We start from the raw sequence: 16,832 nt of genomic DNA on the forward strand, positions 1-16,832 counted from the left end.
TAGTATTCCTTTAATTGGTCGTTGAAATGTAGTAACAAAGTAGTTAACAGTTGTTGAAGGGAGAGGGGTGGGAGAGCACCCTCTCCCATTTTCTATCACCAAGCAATTTTTCTTCAGCTGCCATCAAGGAAAGAAAGATGAACGAGAAACCCATAAAACACTTTGGTTATATGCCACACACTTACAGCAGAAATGTGACAAATCAGAAATAGGAACCTAAGAAACATAAATGTGTATAGATGTTTTAAAATATATACAGTAACAAAAAGTAAAATTCCTAACACTACAATGACAAATACCAGTGTAGAAACAGATTCATTCGAAAATCACAAGTAATAGCAGAGCAGTTAATCACCATAACCTGACAGCTCATTATCTGAATTTTCAATTTTTATGTTTTCCAATGGAATATAAAAGGAATTCAAACCAGAATCCATTTAGGTGAATTGGAAAGATTAATATTTGACTGTAACTCCTTGTGTCTGTGTATTCAACACCTTGTGTAATGTATAAAACTGATTAGAAATTACAAGTTGGCCGATCATTCCATGATAACCAATAATGAACTAGCAACTGCAATTTACTTAGTGAACTACACGTGAAATATTAAATCAGAATCATTATGTCATTAGTCTGCCATGATATTACATCTTCCTTACAATAACCATGTAACTGTTTTTAATATATATAACCAACCAAAGTAATTATAGTTTATCAGATTTACATAGTGTATTAAGCTTTCTACCACAGCCAATACTGCTACTAGATTTCAGTGAACACAATCCCCTGTGGATTTAAAGTGCTAAACTGCTGACACATTTGACATGGAATTAGAACATTTAATTGATAATAGTAATTTATTTTTATTTTAAAAGAAATAATACAAACATTTATTTCCCCAACACCCATAGCATCATGTCATCAGTTGACAAACATTTGTTTCCCCCAACACCCATAACATCATGTCATCAGTTGACATCTCTCTATGCTTGGTTTCTACAGTAAACAAGGTAGAGTGCTAATTTATATACTAGTGATAATTATCCAGTAACAATAACCATCATGTACTGCAATACAAATAAAGCAGACTGGGGAAAAAAATGCACTCTTCAGTAGACAAATTCCACCTTTTAGTCTTTTAAGAAGCCACAGTGATACCTCCAAATATATCATAAATTTTGTTACAGATGCTGCAGATAATTGTATCCCTGTATCCTCAGTCACTAACAGCATAATGATATTCCCATGGTGGCCAGAAGAATTGGAACTCATTTTTGTAAAACATAAAGTCAACCATAAACTGGGTTGTGTAAAGGGAAAAATAACCTCTTCAAATCTTTCCCTCTCATAAATGCAAAATGCAAAAATTTGTAAGATAGTGAAGGTATGGAAGATGTAATGGGTGTGGAAGACCTGACAAAGACTGCAAATGAAAATGATGTACAGTTTATTAGGTTTTGTTCGACAAATAATTTGGTAATTGGGGGTACTATTTTCAAGAATAAGGACATCCTTAAATCAACTTGGACATCTCCAGATGACATTCATAGAAACAAAGTACAAAGTAGATTACATAGCTATAAATCAAGAGAGAAAAAGAACTCTGGGAATTGTTGGGAACAACAGTTGTTGGCAGTGATCTTCAGCTTGTCATTGCCACACTAAAGCTAAAATTCTTTTGCATATGAGTGTTGAAATGTATTTGCAGTTCAAGAAACCATATATGAGGAGGATCAGGCAATGATGAATGAAAACCAAAATAAAAAAGCATTAAACCTGATGAGAAGGGTATCATACAACTTGGAGAGCTGATAGATCAACCCTGATGTTGCTATACAAAACTTTTTTTTTTTTTATCTATTTTAGACTAAGTATGGCTCAGCATCAGACTGAACATGAAGAAGCTTCAATGCAGTTCACAATAAAAGACTCAGACTCTGTACTGGGGCATTCAAGCCCTCCTGGAACAAATCTGTAGAAGTTGAAAGAAGCTAACCTCCTCTTCAACATCAAAACTTAGTAGCTATAAGAAGTGCAGTAAAGATTCAGGCAAGTGACTCACAAACTAAAGAGCTTTGCAGTCAAGGAGACATAAACAGCCTTACCTCACAATTCCTAATTAGAGCTAACAGAATTTTTAATTCATTAAATGTAAACATAATGCTTCTTCCAGCACTAGGATTTCCTTTTCACTGACTATGTGTAAAGCACATGCCTGTACACTTGCCATCTATCCAAATGTTTTGCAATTACCCCCAACATTATAAACAGCATACAGTAAACGTACAAAATGTAAAGGCCTACATTACATGCTTTATAGAGTTGGAGCTAACTCTTCCTCTGGTGTAGGATTTGCTGCAATATCTTCTAATGGAACAAGCCAGTTTTCATTACTCAATAATGCTTTGGTTTTCACAGCAGAATTATCTGCAGTATGGTCAGCAGTAAAGATTATTAAAAACATACCACCATAGAAATGTGAAATTTTCATTGACTAGAAATTGCGTAGATGCCCTTCGAAAGCAAGAAACCAATATGTTTTAACAAATTAGTTCTCATTCCACAAATTTTATGAATCCGGTGTAAAATGTTGAAATATGGTAGGTCCTGCTCATTTAGGCTTTAATGGGAATGCAAATGGTAAGGCAGTCAAAGTTGCAGTCATCATGAACTGGATCAAATAAACATTGTCCTGTCAGTGGTTTGTTACTATCTCTTAAATCCATTATCATTAGTAAGTGGCAGTACTTGTAGAATAATGAATTTGACTGTGAAAAATTAAAATGATTAAACTAGCCTTTGGATTGTAATTTTCACCACTAAAAAAAAGCCTGGTAAGTAATAGTATCCCAAATTTGTATTGATCACTTATAGTTATTCGATGAATAACTCATGACCCTATTCCTGAATACAGAGAATGCAGATCAACACCACTATTCAAACATATTTGCAGTGATTGTCCAACTTTCAACCAACAAAGTGTATCATGTATTGGAAATTAATCTTTGGAAGAATTTTGATTAGAAAGTTCCACATTCCCAATTTGTCCAATCATACAGTTTATAAGGTGTTGCAAAATATTAAATAAGATCAAATATAAGGAACAAATTGCAAATAAAAGATATGCATTTTTCTTGGATATACAAATCTGAAGTCTTATGGTAACTGCTCTTAATAACCAACCTCTCATTTATACTCATGCACAAAGATAAAAGTAATGCCCATAGTAGAGTGAGTGGGTGGGGGCCTCACCCTCTCTAACTTACCTTACTACCAAGCTTCAATGACTGGGGCAGTTTTGTCAAAGGTAATCTATATAAAAGATTTCAGGCTTACTGTATAGGTCTTAGAAAAATGTAAAATATTTGAATTTGCAGTCTTTAGCTTTATGCCTTTGTAATGGTTTCTAGCAATTTGCTTCCATTTCAGATGGATAGTGTATCATACTTCTTCAATGACTTAGATAGAATAGCAATATTGGTAAGTAATTTACATTATGACATCCATTCCAGAACATAAGAATAAATAAGTAAGTGAACTATTTCTAAATGGAATCTAGAATACCTAAAAAATATACAACCATCTACTTTCATAACAGGATGCTTTATTGTTGCATATGTAGATAGTACTTCAAAGTTTTTTTTGGAACTCCCTTCAGCCCCAGCTGCATTGCTTTCCTCCTTTTTATATTTTTTTTTTTTTGCTTTCTCTCTTTCCTTCCGTTTAGATTTCAACTTCTTTAACTTTGCTCTTCTCCAGTTTGGTCAAGTCATGTTAGGTGCTGGTCTTGTTAAAGTAATTAATTTTGATAACAGTAATAAGCATTCTAGAATAATTCCTTTTTCTTTCTTAACATATAATTCCCTGCTTTATAGAGGCTATTACCTATGCACCTGTACTTTACAGACAATTACGACAAACCAGTAAATGATAAATCAACTCTTGTAATAAATTTTCACTACAGTAATTGTATTTCATAACACTCACATTTGTCATCTTTTTATTTCAGGAATACATTCCAACTGATAAAGATATACTACATTGTCGAAAGGCTACCAAGGCAATCACAGAATTTACTATACCTATCCAAAATGTACCCTTCCTATTTGTGGACGTTGGTGGACAGCGAACACAGAGACAGAAGTGGTTCCAGTGTTTTGAAAGTGTCACATCCATTCTATTTCTTGCATCATCTTCAGAATTTGATCAAAGACTACTAGAAGACAGGTTAGCATTTATTTCAAAGTTTGGATCAGTAGCCTGAATTGAAACTGAATTTAAACATCATTTGATATTGTTATTTGGATCAATTCTTTTTACAGGCTTGAAATTCATTTATTTTTTCTTTATATAACCATGGTTAAGCCTGCATACTTTGATGCATATTTGTTTAGGGGGTCACCATTATATGGGAGACTGTAAGTGGACTACAATTCTTTGCTGCTTATCAGTAGCTGTCCAAATTTTTTAACTTTACCTCATTCGTATATTCACATCTTGAATTAACTTTACCTGATTCTTATATTCACATCATAACCTATTGTTATTTTCACCTCACTTGTGAACAGTTGCTTCAAGTTAGCTTCTGAGAGCAGGAGTGTCAGGGGTCTTGTTGAGCTACTTGTAGTACAATAGTCCAGTGTACCAATTTAGCAAGGCAGATATGCGTTTACAGTCACCTTGGCTATACATTTTAGATGCATTTTGTAATGACTAATGGTAAGTGGAAATATTGAAAATCAATCCTCACTAGTCTCAGTAAATAAGTGTCTTCCGTGACTCAGCCCATGAACCACATACCGTGTTTCCTTGTTTGTCACTTGGAGCCATGCTCACTAATCCACTGACATGTCCAGCATTAGGTCTCTTCATCTTTCTACCCTAGGATACAACATCCCTTATCAAGCTCAGTGTGATGTAACAGGCTGCCAGACACAGCTGTCTGCTATCCAGCCACATCTCTGACCTTTGCCATTGTTTAGTGGCTTTTCTGCTATGGCAGTAGAAGGTGTTAACACTACTTACTTGCTGTCCTGATTTGATTTCTTCAGAAAGTAATGGCATCATTCCATTCACAGCTGTGGTATTTGATTGGATCTTGCCTCTGCTAGCTGTGTGTGGCTCAGGATTTCAGTGAATTCCTGTCTGCATCCAAGTGAGATTGGAGGATGGCTCCCATTACCCAAGTCAAGTGGTTATGGGTCCCTGTGGTCAGTGTTTCATTTTGTCAGAACTGTGGAAATGGAAGTACACACCCTTCTTGCTTTTGGATAATAAAGTCATGTTCCTTGTTCTAAACCGTGAAGGTTTGGGGCCAGCTGATCATTTTAATTGTGTCATGCATTTCTTTCCTTCAAGGATACTCACTGTTGCTTTAGGACCTATGATTGTACACAGGACCACTCCAAGAGTGGTTGTATGAGATCTCATTCATGGGATGCTCCCTTAGTAGATATTGCAATAATCATGAGGATCTTGGTGAGACATTCAAAGGGATGGATGGGTGGAAAGACAGTAATTCTTTAAGCCCAAGTGATTTGTTGAAGGCCTGGTGTCATTTGTCCCCAGCTGGCCCATTGACTAACTTTCCTCCTGGCAGAGTGAGCCAGGGGGTTTGAGCACAGCCTCATTGTCTCCTTGTCTTCTCTTTTACCTGCTCCTCAGGAAGAAGAGATCTTTGTCTCAGTGGTCTGTTTGTCTTATAGACTCCAGCCACCCCAGGCCAGACACTGGTGGAGCACCAGCCTTCTCAACCACAGATGCCATCCCTGGTAATACCACCTATACTGTATTGTTAATACAGTACAGTATAAGGTAAAAGAGTGTGAGAGAGAAAGAGAGAGAGAGAGAAATACATAAACTGCTTGTGTATGGTAATGTGATACTACAGTATATCTACTGTACAGGTATTCCTGTACATACTAACTTGAAAACTACAAACTTCCATGTTTGCATGATATAGGGGATATATAGACTTTATTTCATTTAATCATTGCCACGTTTTCAAGGAAAGAGCAAAGATTTTTGTTTATTATAAGCTTTATCTGCAGTGATCAAATTATTTTGGTAGAAGCTTTATTACTGCACAGAGCTTTATGCAGTAGGCTAACTACAATGTTGGATGCCTGGGAAAAATTTATTCAAGTTACAAACCAGCTCTCAGAATGGAACTGGTTATATATATTGTAGTTATTTTTTATACCATATATGTTATTAAATGTATTTTTAAAAAAATACCAGCTGGAAAATCCTTACTGTAATCTGAAGAATTTCACTTAAGTTATGCATTTGCAAAGATATGATATGTATCCACTTCCACTTGAGTCTTTCACATGATGTCTTCGCGATATTGAACCATAATTTGTGATGATAGAGAATGATGGCATAACACAAACCTGCTGATGCAGTTCATGCTGTCAAGTTTTTGGACGTCCACAATAAGACATTACACACAACAGATGAAGAGGAAGAGGAGGCGTGGCTGGTCTTGGTGCCTCTGTGATGGCAGGGGTAGGAGAGGTGGCAGTAGAGGGAGAGGCCAGGATGTGCATGGGACCTTTGGGAAATACAGTGTAATTTGTATCTGGCTTTTTGCCTTTTAATTTCTTAAAGAATTTATATATGTGATGCAACTACCACTTATACCATTATATAAAAATAGTCTATGAGAGCAGTAAATCAAATAAACCCCCCTTTGATGTTATCTAATGTAAACTATTCTTCTTATTCTTTTTCGTCTTCTTCTTCTCATATTATAGAATCTCTTCGGGTTAGCTCCATTAGTTGCCTTATGTTAACTCAGGTGTGGTTGTATCAATTAACTTCCATATCCCTCAAGATCCTTATCTTGAAGTCTTGTCTCACCCACCTTCTTTGACATAGTCACAATTTCTTCACGTTTTTCAATAGGCTCCACAGTAAATCTGGTGAAGTCATTGACGCATTCTGGCCAAAATTTTTTCCGGCATAAGTTTATTGTCTCGTGCTTGATAGCTTCATGACCTTGTTGATGATATTGGTGGCATCATCAATTATATAGTTGCCATTTTTCTGTAGTGGGGTCATCTTCCATAGCTTGAACATTTCTCTTCATTGAGTACTGAGTGTAATCGGGCTAGAGCATCCTTATTGCCCCTTTGATATAAAGGTTGGATTAGAGACATGAGGCTGGGAGACAAAGTAGACAACTGGTGTGCCTTTGGTGTTGAACTCATGTGGTTCTGCGTTGCCAGCGGGTATTATCCAGTTTCGGCAAGACCTTGGAAGGCAATCCACCTCACAAAAAAAAGAGTTCTGGTAGTCTGTGCCTTCCTGTTTGGCATGCAAAAGACTGGCAGTTGGAATTTATCCTGCTTTGAAATTGGCAAATAAATGTCCTCTGTGTCATTTTTATTCCATAATAGAGTTGTTTCATTGGCAACGATTAGCTACTTTGGCAAATATTCTTGCTCCTCCATCAGTTTCTGTATGGTGTCTGGAAACTGCCCAGCTGCCTCTTAGTTGGTCAGAAACTGCCTGGCTGCTTGTTTACATTCCTTAGTACAAACCCCTTCCTGAAAATATCAAACCAGCCTTTACTGGTTTTGAATTCTGCAGAGCTAGATTATTTTCCTTCTACTTGCCCTATGGGTCCATAGAAGGACATGCCCTTTCCTTCATCATATTTGAGTCTGTGGGGATGCAGTTTTCATAGCAATCATATACCTTACAGAAAAGTAAAATTTTCCACGGGAGAGAGAGAAGGATTTTGCATTTGACGTAGTATTTTTTCGCAGTTGACTCGTAATTTTAGGCAATCCCATCATATGTCTGCAGTGTGTAGAAAATCTAGCAATTTGATTTTCTTTTGCAGGGTCTTGACTTTCCCTTGCCTCTTGGTAACACTATTTGCAGCCCTAGGATCTTTATGATTTTGGGTTATTGAATAGATTGTACACCCATACAATACTAAAATTTTGATAGTTGCTAAAACTTCTGAGCATTGTGCAAAACAAATGTGATTAATGCTTGAAACTGAGACAGAGCTGTGAGAATCCCCAGTAAAGTGCACAGATCACAATTCTTTTGGAAACTATTTTTTAAAAAAGCTAACTAGTTTTAATAAAGTAAAAAGTAATATTTAAAGTATTTACAATGAGAAATTTAGTTTTTTCATCATTTTCAACCCTTTGTACATCATTGCAAATTTTTTCTTGTGTGGACAGTTTCTGCCATTTTTAGGTGTGCGATTCTATTTTTTTCTTTTTAGGTTTAATGTTTGTGTACAGAACTGTATTTTAATGGTAAAGTAGACTAATATGTATGTGTATTTTAAGCATTTATGTCTTACTAGTGTTTTTAGTGTTCTTTACATTTCTATCCTATATGAGTCATCTGCTGATGTATGCAAAGTTTGCAAAGCTCACAAAAATATTCCATTTAGTTATTCATGAAAATTCCATGAGTACTGTATAGTAATCAAGTACACTAGTCCAAAACCAGCGAGTTATTAGGGTCAGCCCTGTTGTCTTCCCACCGCAAACTTGCTAAGAATCTTAACTTTTGATGGTCATGCCTTTCTAAAATCTCCATTTTCCTTGTCAGTGCCTATGTTTCTGTTGCCTAGAGTAGTGCAAGCCTTATACAAGCAGTCCTCGCTTATCAGTGGCGCTGGTTAACAGCGATCCAGTTTTACAGTGCTTGGCTAATGACTGTTAACCTGATTTTTGATGTCGGTAGTTGGTTTATTGGCATCAGTAGGTGGTTTATCAGCGTCAGCAAGCATTTTGTCAGTGCTGATAAGCAGTTTGTTGGCACTTACGAGGTTGTAAACGCCATATATTTCCACAGTGATCGGTGATTTTTGGGTAGCGGTGCTCGGCTGGGAACGGAACCCCCGCCGTTAACCGGGGACTGCCTGTATACACATCATACTTAACTCTCTATGCATGCAGCATTATTATTTACACATGAACCAACTACTATATTACTCTTATCTCAGCGTGGTTCACAGTTCAGTTCATCTCCAAGGTAACAGGAAGGTTCTACCTTTTCTAAGATGTGCCCATCTATCACAGTAGGACCATTAACTCTCTTATCTTCCTCATTTGCTTTTGTGATACATTTTGGGTTTTTGCACTTCTTGTGACACAGTCTGTTATATTAGGTACACGGTGTGTGCAAAGTGAACATCTTGTGGATTTTCACTAATGAAACCAGTGAGAATGGGATTTCCATGTTTGTGAAAATAAGGAATAAATGATTTTGGCAATAAAAGCATCATGTTTGCATTATTCATCATGGATTTCAAAGCTTATTGATCCTGTGAAAATCAGTCTTTTGGCTTCATGGGTGCCAAACCTTGTATAGAAATACAAGATCTTTTTTTATCCTCGTTTAATTCCATAGACCTGTTTTTCTTTTTCAGAATCACTAATAGACTTGAAGAGTCCCTTAATATATTTGGAACAATCGTCAACAATCGTAGTTTTCGAGATGTATCTATCATTCTTTTTCTGAACAAGACAGACCTTCTCATTCAGAAAATTCGCTCCAGACAGAGCAATATTTCACACTACTTCACAGATTTTGTGGTAAGCGTTCATCCCTTTTTCTATTTTTACTATGTTTTTTTTAGAAGGATATGGAATATTATCACTTTTCTTCTTCATTTTTCAAATGAGTATAATCTTTAATGATTTTACACCATATAGTATATTCATTGACATGGTTTTTCAAGGGCAACCCTCATGATGAGAAGTGTGTTCAGCAGTTCATCCTACACAAATTTGTTGAACAGCGCAGAGCTGATAACAATCGCAGGCCGCTTTTCCATCACTTCACCACTGCAGTTGACACTGAGAACATTAAGGTTGTATTTAATTCTGTTAAAGATACAATTCTTCAGCGAAATTTGGAAACACTAATGTTACAATGAAGCTTATCAATAGGTGTGCTGCACAGTCTTTTGGAGACAAGTATTCTTGTGGCAAGTAAGTGTATTTGGAAACCATTTAATTTGCTGTGTATACTCCGCATTTGAAAAAAATTGGAAAAGGCAGCTAAGTGATTGCTGCTTAAAACCAGTTTAATTTACTCTTAATTGAAGTTTTACCTTATACACAGGTGCTTTTATAAATGACCAAGGTTGAAGTGAGGCAGCTTGCATTGATCATTTTGTTCTTTCACAAGTTTCAAGGTGTAAAAGTTATATTGCACAAGCTGTTAAGTAGACAACTTGCATTTTTTAGCTGTTATCGCCAAGGTTACTAGTGAAAATTACACAGACGTGAAGTTGACTCTAAGCCCTTATGATCATCATTCCAAAGTAGTTTTGAAGTTTGAATTGTTTTGTATATTTATCCTTTGATAGAAAACCTTATATGTAAATGTGATAGTAGAGGATCCAAGAGAATTTGATAGACAATACAAAATTGACAGTAAAAACTTTTTGCGTATGATATAGTTTTCATATGATGTATATGTATATACATTTATTCCCTTTTTGGATGGAAAGTCTTTCCTATAAAGTAACAAATGCTCAATGTGTAGGTGGGGCAGACTTATTTTTATTTATAATGAACATAGTAGATACCATATTTGTAGAAATACACAGACCTTCATGAGTGAGATGCTATAGAAGAATCATAAAGTCTTTGGATATTCAAGATTGTTGTTGAATATTAAGAATAGAATTTTAGTGGTTTCATTAGTGATGCAATGTGACATAGATGGGGGGAAATTTTTTCAGTAGCCTTGGTTGAATTATGGGTGTTTGAAATGCAGCTGTACATTTTTTTTTGCATGCAATATACAACATATTGTGATCCCAATTAAAGGTTATTTTATTTTAATTACTTTCTGTTGGTTTATTTGAGAAAGGCTAAGGAGTCTGACTAGTTTTAATTACAGTACTGCAGCTGTTTTAAAGCTGCTAGATACCGATTACTAAGGAGAGCGTGATAAAGCCGTTATATGACAGTTGTCAGTTTTAACTAAGAATTACTTTAGATGATCTTATTGTCCCCTTTTTATGCAGGAAATTAAATGTCACAAAGAACACAGTCCACATGTCACAAAGAGTTCAGTCCAAAGTCATTAGTGTGTCTTTTTGTTAGTAAGTGTTAATTCTACTTAGTAAGTGTTAATTCTACAGTTAATTTTTGAAGAGTTTGGTTTGCTGATATTCTCTTTGTTGTAAGTTTGTTGTAATTTTTAGGGTCATGTTTTGAATTTATATTTCCATTGAAGGTCAAGTTATTAATCGACCTAAACATTAGAGTAATTCTCATTATAATACAAACATGCTGTTTATGATACTTATGAGGAATGTTTCCTCAGGTTGCCTCCAGGGGATTAATTGTCATATCAAAATATGTTTTGTAGAACAGGACAATACTCAGTTTGTTAATGCTTTTCTTGAGTTGTTTGAAACCTGGCATTTCCCAAAAACTATTTAATGTGGTCCACTGAATGTATGTGATTATGATGGTTTGTGGAATTTGGAAAGTGAATTACAATCCAGTAGCAATTCATGCACATATAGTCTAGAATATGTTAAAGCCCAGCTGATTTGCATTTAATGCTGTAAAGTGATTTTATTATTACATAATTTTAAGACGTTGATAGTTTCGCGTAGCTGTTACTCACTCGCAGTTTAATGTCAGTATGAAATTTTGAGATTTGATTTATTTATGTATTCTATAAATTTACGCAGCTGCATTTTTGGGTTGGAAAATGATGGGCTGAAGATTAGAACCCCAATTGCTTCTACAGGAAGGCAATCTTAGTTTTATGGATCTGGAGAAGGCTAACCAATGTTGTGCCAAAAGATTTATGTTAATAGCCATTTTTTTAAAGTCTAGATTACCATGTCATTAGTTATGAAGGTTAGCCACGAATCGGGAACAATCTGTTAGGTTATGGTAAGTTCATCTCGTGTGTTTTTTTTTGTTCATTTGTTATCAAGTATAATTGTGTGGCTTTGCAACAGATTTTTAAGGTATTGTCTTGGGAAGGGAGGACATTGGCCAAAGATTAGTCATTTACATTTTAGGTCTCAGTCCAGATCCAGATATGATGACAAGAAAGCTTAAGATTATTTTAGTATTGTTTGCTGACATATCAAGTGCAAGTCTTGGTAGCTGGTTGAGGTAGTGGTGATTTTTTTCAGGTGATAGTCTCTTGATTTTGCTTTCTTGTCAATGTTTGATGAAAACATTAACAATATTGGTAAGATTATAATATCTTTTAAAGAAATTGACAGTGTATAGAGGTGCTTTGACCACAGGTAAATCAATATCCCATTAGTAAACAGCAGAAATCTTTAGTAGGTGTATAAGGCCTGTACTTCTCTACAGAGCAGACACATTGTCACTTGCAAAAAACATGGAGGAGATTCAGAAGAGTTGTAACTACAAAGTGGTGAGATTCATCAGTAGAGTGCACAGGGGCATCAAATTGTAGCCTTCCATTTCACCCTGAAATCTTAGTCTTGGAAGGCTGTGTTCACTCTTACATGCCAATAACCACTGATTCTGACTGTTCAGCCCATTTTATTAAACTTACCATCATTTGCAGTATTAGCCACATTAGGCATGATTTTTATTATGGTGTTTGTAAGCTTTAAAACTTTGGTGTGGCTAACTATTTGATAATAATAATAATTAATAATAATAGTAATAATAATAATAATAAATAATAACTAACTAACTGTGAGAAGAATAAATTGCATGTGCAGCATTCCGGAACTGAGTGATACTGGAAATGAAATGCAAATAAATAAAAGCTCATAGGTCTATAGTAACTAAAGATAATATTTATATGGCTTTGGTTTCAGCCAATTGTGAATGGCATGTGTTAGACAAGTCCTGTAAAGAAATTTTAAAAGAATCCCAAGCCACGTCGACTCACTTAGCTATGATGTTAAGAAGTTGTAATCTACTACTAATTTTTAGGCCAGGCCAGCAAGAGCTGTATATATGGGTTTGTGGTTTAGTTAAGACCACATATCTTGAAATTTACCTTAATGTGAAATCTGTTTTGTATTCTTACTGTGATTTTTGACAATGTGGTGCCATATATGAAATATGTAAAAGTCATTCTGGAATAAAGAAATATACAGCTTAGGCAACACAAGACTAATGTAAGTTTAGAGAGTGTAAGGACAGTTGCAAAGAAATTACTAAAACAAAACTACTTAGAATGGAAAATGCCAGGACAAGAGAATAAGATTAGAATTAATTGTTAGCCGAAGCAAAAATTAATTGTAGCACACAAGGCAATGGGTATAACATTTCAAAGGTAGCAAGGTTGCAAAGCAGTCCAGATTGACACAAATACATGCAGGTTTGAACTTTAAACCTGGTTATGGGTTGTTGATTTGCAGTTTCATGTAGAGATAAGTTTTGTGGGAAGTATTTCTATCTATTATTTTCAAGCAGTTGGAAGCAATATATTTGTCCCATATTTGTTTTTTCTTTTGAGGATGAAAACTGAAACTGTATAAAACTTTTATGTCATCTGCTACAGTACATGTAGGGAATCAAAGCTTCATTTCACTCATTGCAGACTTGTACCATCAGTACCCTCTTGACCGTGTGCTTTCATATTAATCGTGATTGACAGCTTAATTACCAGACTGAAAAAACTATCCTGAATTGCAAACTAGTTAGCTGTTAGTTGAGTAAGAGAGCTCCCAACTAGAAGAGATGTACTGTCCCAGTTGAATTGCTGGTTTGTTGCTTGTTCAGATATTCTTAAATCAGGGAGCAGTAACTGCTGCTTTTTGGTATTCAGCTCCTTTTAACCCTTTGCACTTTTTGTTTCTTTGCCTGTTATCCGTAACAAAGTAAGTCATGGTATTTGGTTTTTCTATCGCTTTGTTTGGTTTGCACAATGACATTCCATTGTAAATTTTATTGGAGTGTCTAGACATTGAAGATAATGGTTATTTGTTTAACTTTGAATTCAGCAGAACTCTGTACCAAGTATCCTGACTTGAGTAACTCTCACCGGCATTTATTATGTAAAACTACTAAGTAATATTTTTTGATCTATGAAATGCCCCATATAACCTGTTTCCAAGTCGTCTTTTCAGTATTTGACAGTCAAAGTACTGTTTTATTCATTTATTTTGAGTACTAATAATAAAACACAGGTCACAGCTTCCTCTTATTCCACTACTTTTATTTGCTAAAGCATTTAAATATTTAAAGTTTGCTTATCCATTTCCTTAAGAATAGTTTGAGTTCCACTTTAAGTACAAAATCTTGGTCTTTTTTATATAAAAAGATGGGGTCAAAGATGTACATTCCATGGTAGGCTAGGTTCCTGTGCCCATTTCATCCCCAGGAATCTAGGCCAGTGTCAGCCTTAGTTTTAAATACCCTTCAACAATAAATATAACTCATTTCATCCAGTCATTTGCTGAGAGATGTGCAGAACTTAGACACTTAAGTGTAATCTCCTCAATCAGCTTTAACTTTCAACTGTGTACCTCCTCCAGAGCCAGTATCTGTTACTGAGGGATGGCATTAAACTAATTTCACCCACAAGAAATGGGACCTGTTACCATAAAGAGAGGTATATAATTAAATTGTCTTCGATCTTTCCTTGTATTTCATCCATTACTTTGATTCCAGCCTTTCTTAGCAGTTCTTCATCCATTACTTTGATTCCAGTCACCAAGTTTTTGGTAGCTAAGAATTTAATTTTCTCTCTAACAAACCTACTCTTTGACATCATAACAAGAAGGGCACTGTAATTTCAAACTTTAAAGTAATTTTAGTCAAATATTTTTCTGTCATTGCCAGGCTACCTTATCTCTTCTTTACATCCCTGTTTCCTTGTGACTGGAGAAACTTTAGTTGGACATATGAAACTTCTAGACTGGGATATTGTTGATAAGTGTGATTTTGTGTTGGCCAACATTCTTACAGTATATGATGATGGATCATCATTAGCGTCAGAAAAAAAGCACTAATAACATGAGATACTAGTTGCCACACATCTGATATTCTGAATTTCAAGGTATCATTTTATCCATTTTATTTTAGGTATACGGTGTTGTAATCTGATGATTATCTGTTGCCCTGAATACAGCAAATTTTCACTTTATACATTCTCATAGAGGTAGGAAAAGATGCCATTGAATAGACCATCTGAAAGTAATGGGTGACAATTGAATTCCAAGAAAATTTTTTAGGAAATACCAGAAAGGAAGAGGAAAGTTGGAAGACCTCTTTTTTGCTATTCAAACTGTTGTGAAGTGTGATCATTATTAAGGCAAAACAAAAATGATGAGAAGAAAGTGCCCAGGATGCTAGTCCCAGGAAACAGTGAATCAGAGAGGGTTGTGGCATTGATGATGAGAAGTAATGGAGGTGCAGTGAAATGATAAATAATATTGGAGTTTGTCATTCACTCATTTATACATGTTTCTTCTACTGTCAGTGGGAAACTGCAAGTTTAAGGCATTCATTGATGTGGGCTTCTTTTGGCTTAGTGTATGGTTAATGATTTTACTGAAGACAAGAAATGTATATTGTTCTCATTTTAAACTGAAATGATATGGGATAGGGAGAACTCTGGCTGGGAAAAAAGTTGCCAGAAGTTGTGATATATGTAAATTTGCTGTTCATTTACCTTTTACATAGGAAGCATTTGTAATACAACTACCCCAGTTGGACAAAGATAGGAGAAAGTGTAAACGAGTTACGAATTAATGGTAATTACACACATAGCCATGATAAAGTAAATTCTTGGAATATGATATTGAGCAGCTGTGAGGCAGCTATAGGGAATCCTGTAACTTAAGCCAGTTGTGGGACAGTAGGCAGCCTTGATTCCTCGGATGACCATACGGACACCCTTGATGTAAAAGTGAAACTTAGCACTGAACATCAGACAGCCAAGTTTTAGTTTTACAGGAGTGCCTCGAAAGATCCAAATCCTGTTGTTATGGCTCTTGAAAGCCTCATAGATATATTGCTAAAACCACTTACCTTGTTTTTGCTGATGGCCTTACATTGAGCATATAATTGTCATATAAGGATTTTGTCATTACTGAGGTCTGTATTCAAAAATGAAATGTCTGTTGTGTAAATAATTGCTACAAGTTGTTGGGGTCAATCATGCCATTATTTATCGTAGAAATGCCATTCATCTTTTCAGGGACACATTTTTGTTAGGGCCTGTAGTTGTGGGTAGGTTGATTAGTTAACAGTGTCTTCTCACAACTCTGTTTTACTCTTAAACAAGGTACATGTGTGTTCTTGTGTAGTATTGACAAATTTTTATCCTCATTTTCCCAACTAAGTGTGATGTTTTATCACTTTGTCACTATATCCCAACTAGCTAGATCCCATTGGTTACCATGGATCAAAGGTTTCTGGTTCCCTTAATCACCTTTTTGGATCTTGAGTTTGTCTGAATAGTGAAGAGCCATTAAGTCACTTCCTGTCCGAATAGCTACTTGGTTTAAGTGAAATAAGATCTGCATTTTGTGAATGCATATTAATTGTAAAATATTTTTTTTCTGCTCACAAATCTTGGGTATGTCATGTAGTTTTGCCCTAAAGCTTGGATAAGTGGGTGATGATTTACTGTAGTGTGTAGGAAGATTTCCCATACATCTTGAAAAAAATGGTGCAGCTGTGCTTCTTGAAAGAATGACTCCATCCCTTGAATGAGCAGCTGCTCTGTGAGAATTGAAATGTAAGAGATTTGTATTAATTAAACACATTATTATGAATTTCATGTAGATATTTTGTTTAGATATATCTGTAATACTGATGAATTAAGTACTCTAACTTTATAAAGAGACATCCTCTTGAAACGTGTTTCAGGCTTTA

The 16,832-nt window shown here is 35.4% G+C and overlaps 1 protein-coding gene across 1 annotated transcript in view; it reads left to right on the plus strand.

Moving 5' to 3' along the window:
- cta (Guanine nucleotide-binding protein subunit alpha cta) overlaps nucleotides 1-11,988 on the plus strand; it is a 30,916-nt gene extending 18,928 nt beyond the window's left edge. Inside the window, exons 5-8 of the mRNA XM_067082543.1 lie at nucleotides 3,430-3,480; nucleotides 4,010-4,227; nucleotides 9,407-9,572; nucleotides 9,719-11,988. Coding sequence (XP_066938644.1) covers nucleotides 3,430-3,480; nucleotides 4,010-4,227; nucleotides 9,407-9,572; nucleotides 9,719-9,916 — 633 coding nt within the window. The 3' untranslated portion in view covers nucleotides 9,917-11,988. The remainder of the gene's footprint in view (nucleotides 1-3,429; nucleotides 3,481-4,009; nucleotides 4,228-9,406; nucleotides 9,573-9,718) is intronic.
- The last annotated feature ends 4,844 nt before the right edge of the window (nucleotides 11,989-16,832 follow it).

This window comes from Macrobrachium rosenbergii, chromosome 39 (assembly GCF_040412425.1).
Source record: "Macrobrachium rosenbergii isolate ZJJX-2024 chromosome 39, ASM4041242v1, whole genome shotgun sequence".
In the NCBI taxonomy this organism is placed as follows: Eukaryota; Metazoa; Arthropoda; class Malacostraca; order Decapoda; family Palaemonidae; genus Macrobrachium; species Macrobrachium rosenbergii.